Source organism: Brassica napus, chromosome C4 (genome assembly GCF_020379485.1).
Source record: "Brassica napus cultivar Da-Ae chromosome C4, Da-Ae, whole genome shotgun sequence".
In the NCBI taxonomy this organism is placed as follows: Eukaryota; Viridiplantae; Streptophyta; class Magnoliopsida; order Brassicales; family Brassicaceae; genus Brassica; species Brassica napus.
Genome location: NC_063447.1, coordinates 31,055,119 through 31,061,679, shown reverse-complemented (window position 1 = coordinate 31,061,679; position 6,561 = coordinate 31,055,119). Strand labels below are relative to the sequence as shown.

The window sequence follows — 6,561 nt, the reverse complement described above, 5'->3', positions numbered from 1 at the left end:
TGATTCACTTCATATACATATAAAATTTAAGAAGCTCTATGTTGAGTTATGTGGAAGAAAATATTTAGAGAATAATATTTATAAGATAGATGAAAAATTATAGATCCTACGAAAGCATGTCAAATAAGTTAGTTAAGATTTTTAAAAAAACTTATAACGAAGATCAACAATAAATTAGCATAAAAAATAACATAAGAGAATAATAGAAGGAACAATCAATATGAATTTATGAATATAAATATACTATCTAAGTATTATAATCAACCAACTAAAAACATACAAATTTACAAATTTGGGACATCTAGAAGAAAAAAGTCTCAAGATTACAATGAATACGCTATCTAAGACTTTTGCTATCTTATCGTTAGCATTTAGCAACTAGAATTTTTTTTATCAACATTATGTAATTGTTTTTAGAGGATCTAAATCTTCATGTAAACTCCAAAACAAAAAAATATTAACTATTATACCAAAAATAAATTATAATATATTGTAATACATTATACAATCATACAAGCTTAACGACAATACAAATAATTAATTGAATAAAGTAGAAGATAAATCTTAGATTCTCAATATTATTAATCCAATAAATAAAAATATTACATAACATTAGTTAAATTCATTATATTTACTTTACTTTTTATATTATCTTACAAAGGCTATTTAATATTAACTAGAGTTCATCAAAATATTTATAGTGATTAAATTTTAAATCTAAATATTAAACTATCACACACACACACACATATATATATATATATATATATATATATATATATATATATATATATAACAATCACACATTAATTTTGTAAAGTTTTTCTGACTACAAAGCAAAATTAGATATTATGCATATAGTTCAATCGTTTATGTTATTCAAATAAAATATATGTAAAATGTATGATAAAATATTATAATGTATTAACAGTTCACATGCATCAAGTAATTTATATAATATTTCAAAATACAATTTAATATTTTTCAAAAATTATGAATATGTTTATAAACATAAATATTACATTTATAAATAAAAATAACTAAATAGATGGTATAGTTATAAATAAACATATATAATAAAATCAACAAACGTATTTCAAATAAAAAATTACATAAATCAATTAAATAATTAGTTTAAAAATTATTATAAAATTAAACTAAATTATTAATACAGACTAGCGCGAGTATAAAATCTAGTAAATCAAATACTTTATACATTATGATGAATTTTGACTAATGAAAAACTTTCCGTAAAGAAGGATTTATGCTTTTTTTTTCTCCAAAATATTGTCTCCAACTTTTTAAGCCTAAAAGTAATTACATAGATTTCTAAATACCTTATACTTTACCACAAATCAACGCTAATATAGATACCTACTAAATCTTGACTTTCACAAAGTAAAAAGATGTAAATATCTAAACTTTCATCATAATCTAAAAGAGAATAATTTCAAGAAAGAAAAGAAGAAAAAAAAATCACCTGGCCAAGAACCTCCGTTATGATAACTCCACCGAGTATTCTTAGGGTCACAACCAGTAACGATCCTCCACTCATGACTCTCAATAGCCGGATGACAAATCTTAACCGGCATCTCTCCGACCAGCTCTTCCCACCGTTCCTCGATCAAGTCCATGATGGCCGCCGACTGCTCAGGCGTGGCTAATGAAGCAAGTATCGCTACACAGTTACCAAGGGCAAACCACCTGAAGTCCATACGAGCTGGACTGACGTTTCCTATGAAGTAGCCGCCACGGAGAGGCATAAAGTCGAACACCCACTCAGGGATCGAGTCAGGGATGACGTTGAACTTGTTGACCGCCGTGTGTGAGTACTCCTCCGTCTTGTAACGGTAAATGTCGTTGAGCTGCTGAAAATCCAGCCAGAAATAGCTTCTCATGTGGAAGCTGAGCGCGTGTAGCCGCTTAGATATCCTCTCCATGAACTCTTTCCCTTCAGTGTCGTGCTTTAGCATCGACATTGCTGATCGTAGAGCCATGAAGAAGAGAGCTTGGATCTCAATCGGGTACCCATAAACCCCCTGCGCACGCAAGACTCCGTCACATTAGACACTAGATTTTTTACTCGCGTTATGCTCGAGTCTGCTTTAATAATTTAATTTAATTTTGTAATATTTTTTAAGAAAAAGATGAATTTCGTAAAAAAATATTTTTATTAATATTATTAAAATATTATTTGATTTCTTATTTACATTTTTTTATAAATTGTTATTTTTGAACTTAGCTATTTATTTGTTTGTATTATAAAAGTAAAATTACTGTTATTAAAGTATTTATAGTTTCTTATAAGTACATAATTTTAATATCACATAGATTATACTATGCTATACACTACTATGAATACTTTATTAATAATTAGTTTTATTTTTTAATAATATTAAGATAATATAAAAGAAAATTGTTTTATATACATTTTTCTATTAAATTTATTTAAAGTGTGCTTTATTATTTTTCATAGTTAAGTTTTTATACAATTTTACCATTTAAATAACTAATATTTAGATATCAGTTTGTTTGTATACGTAAATGTATAAATGTATTTATAAACATGTGTATATTGTTTCTTAATAAAAAAATTAAAAGCGTCATATAGATTGTTCCATGCTTATTAACTAATACAACACTGTTATAAATATTTTATTATAGTTTTATATGTATTTCTATTTGAATGACATAAAAGATTAATCCTTATGCAATATATCTAACTTTTTTGTATTTACCAAATTTTTAGAATGAATGTATAATTATATACTTATTTCATGCATATTTGTATTTAAAATACTCTTATTTAATTCTTTTAAATGCATATCTAATAGTTTTATATGTATATTTAGGTCTAAATCATAATAAATATTTTGATGAAATTTAAATAATAGTAACTATCTGTTTGTTAGATATAAGAAAAGGAGAAAATATATATATATATATATACACATATATAAAATTTATGCTAATATTAAGTAATATTTTATTTATTAAAATAAAAAATAAAAATCTAAAAAATTAAATATATCTCCTACTTGATATAGTTACAATATAAATTAGTGGTGGGATTATGATGTTTTAGCAGTTCACAAAATACTTTTCCCGATTGAGAAGTTACTTTTCTAGGAAAAGGTTACCATGTACTTCGATTTATTATTATTAGTGACCTAATTTTTTTTTAAAAAATTTTAGATGATAAAAAAATTTAGGTATGTTTCATAAAAACATGTTTGGTTAGTTAAATGAATATTTGGATTATGACTTTTTAAAAACAATTGTCTCAAAATTTATTAAAATCTAATTGTTGATGAGTAAATAACTATGTTAATTTATTTAATTGATAAAAGGCAATTCAAAAGCATATAAACAAACTGTTTAATCAACAATATGTGTATTAATTGTGGATTATTCTTACCACATTTTATTTTTAATAGAACTTTGTAAGCTTATTATAAGCCAAAACTGAATTGGCCCGGTAAGAAAGAAACGAAAATTGACCAATGTTTTTAGAACCTTTTATAATCTATTATAAAATTAGATGATTTTGTAGCCAACACCAATATAAAAATACTAAAATTTTATTTTTTACTTATTTGATTAGGTTAATTATTTTAATATTAATTATATATTTTATTTTTATGTATATGCTATTTTATGTTTTGACATACTTTATGAATTTTTTAAATAAATTTTAGTGTTATGTTTTAAGATAGTTAGCATATATATCAAGTTAGTTAATATTTTGAAATTAATTTATAGATTTACTTTAGAAATATTAAGATTTATAAAAATATTAAACAATGATACTGATTTGGAATATTTTTCGTATTTTTATTTATATATGAATATTTTTAATAGTATATAGCCCTTATCGTAATATTGGCTATGGACATAATTTGTTTTTTTCTTGTTAAACTCTTTTTATGTTAAGTTTTCAAGAATTTAGTATAAATACCAATCTAATTTTTAAGATAATTAATACATTAGTTAATTTATCATTTTTGTAATTTTGTATTTATTTTTATTTTACTTTCACATACATGATTATTAGAACATTTTTTTATGTTGATTTCTTTTTTAAAATGTTATTTTTGTTCGATAAAATTTTATTTTTAATTTTCAAATATTTAGTTTAAAAATAAAGTTAATTATTTCTGGCAAAAAAATTTAAACTTATTTAATTTTATTTTGAGAGAAATTAAATATCTGAAATTTTATATTTAAAAATATCAAATTAACATTTTGAGAATACATATTATTAATTACAATTTTAGTTTCTATGTGACCACTTTAAATAACATATAGCCTCAATTTTAAAATCATATGTGCTTTAGATTCATATTTTCTTTATTATTTCAAATTATTTTATTTTTTAATATTATATTTTGTACGTAAAATTATGTTATTCTTCCAAATATTTAGTTTATATATCAATATGATTCCTTTAATGATTTTGGCTTTTTCTAAATTTTACATTGATTATAAAAGAAACAATTTTTGAAAGTTCTATAAGTAATATATAAAATGGTGATTAACATATTTTTCTTGGTGCTTCAAGATAATATATGGATATTCTCAATAATTTACGGCATCAAATTATATATAGTATATGTTATTTGTGAATATTTTCAGTTATTTCTATTTTTTAAAGCATATAGTCCATATCATATTAAAGGTTACATACATAATTATATTTTTAGTAATAATATGCGATCAATACCAATTCATATAAGGTACGTGAATAATCTCTTATTATATTAAGTTTTCAATAATTAGTTACAAATATCAATCTAACTTTAAAGATAAGTTTTACAAATTTTAATTTATCTTTTTATAGTTTTGTGCTGATTTTTATTTATTTTTACATACGTGATTATTTATAAATATGATTTTTAAAACATTTTTTCTTTTTGAATATTTTTATTTTTGTTAATTTTTTGTTTAATTTCAAATATATAATTATTTTATATATCAAGTTAATTATCTTTAATAATATTTTTATTTACTTTATCAAATTAAGATGCTGACTTTTATATTATTATAATGATATTTTTAAATTCTATGTGAACACTTAAATAATATATATCCTCAATTTTGAAATCATATGTTATTTCGATTCATATGTAATGAAAAAGTGATTTAGATTTACTTTGTCTTTATTATTTGAAATCCTTATATTTTTAAGATTATTTTTGTTACTTAATTTTATGTCGATCTTCCAAACATTTATTTCTTATAATAAACTGATTCTTTTAGTTATTTGGCAATTTTGCTTATAAAATTTATTATTGATATTTTTTTGAAAGAAATAGCTTCCATTTTGAAATCATATTTTGTTAGATTCATATGTAATGAAAAGTGCTTTAGATTCATATTGTTTTTATTATTTTAAAATCTTGTATTCTTTAAGATTTTTTTTGTTAGTTGATTTTATGTTGGTCTTTCAAAGGTTTACTTTATATATCAAATTAATTCCTTTAATAATTTTGCATTTTCACTAAATTGAATAGTAGTTTCTTTTTATTTTGAAATAAACATTTTTTGAAAATCTTGAAATTTTTAAAATAATAATTAAAATGATAATTTGACATATTTTGGTGCTTTAAAATAATATGTGGATATTCTCAATGATTTATTGCATAAAATTACATATAGTACATATTTTTGTTGAATATTTTCAGCAGTATATAACCTAAATTTTGTAAATCATGTGTTTTAGATTTATATAGTTATAATTGTTTGAAAGTATTGCATTTTTAAATTAACTATTATATTTGTTTGTTATTTTTATGTTAATTTTTGAAACTTTATTTTATATAGTATAGATTTGTACATGATGTTTTTAACTTTGTAAGTTTAACTTATTTGATAATTATTTATATTTTATTTTGAAATAAAAAATTTCGTAATATTAACATTTTTAGAAATACCAAATTGAAAAATGATTTGGTATATTTTTGGTGCTTTAAAATAATATGTGAACATTCTCAATGATTTATAATATCAACTTATATATAGTATATGTTAGTTTGAATATTTTCAATAGTATATAACCTAAACTTTGAAAATCATGAGTTTAAATTTAGATTTATATAGTTATACTTGTTTGAAAGTCTTGTATTTTTAAATTAATTATTCTTTTCGTTATTTATTTTTTAATTTTTGAAAAATATTAAACATTATGTTAACTTAATATAGTATTTATATTTTTGTAAATTTACCTTATTCGATATTGATTTATATTTTAGTTTGAAATAAACATTTTTTTGGTAATATTAACATTTTTAAAAATAGTAAACTTAAATAATAATTTGTCAAACTACGATTGGTCGTTTAAATCCTATGTGGACGCTCTCGATGGCTTATAGCCTCAACTTTTATATAGTATAGATGTTTGAAAGTCTTGTATTTTTAATATTAATTCTTATTTTATATTTTATTTTAATGTTACATTTTGAGAAATATTATATACTAAGTAAATTTATTTATAACTTTTTAGTTTTTTTAACTTACCTTTTTTGATATTGGTTTCTATTTTATTTTAAATGATTTTATGGA

At 21.0% G+C, this 6,561-nt stretch overlaps 1 protein-coding gene across 1 annotated transcript; it reads right to left on the bottom strand.

The window, feature by feature from the left end:
• Nucleotides 1–1,352: 1,352 nt before the first annotated feature.
• LOC125585997 (probable alkaline/neutral invertase D) lies at nucleotides 1,353–2,063 on the bottom strand (the record flags this gene model as incomplete). Its single annotated transcript, XM_048755757.1, has 1 exon — nucleotides 1,353–2,063. A coding segment is annotated over one exon (636 nt), but the record flags the coding sequence as incomplete, so codon positions are not given.
• Nucleotides 2,064–6,561: the final 4,498 nt, after the last annotated feature.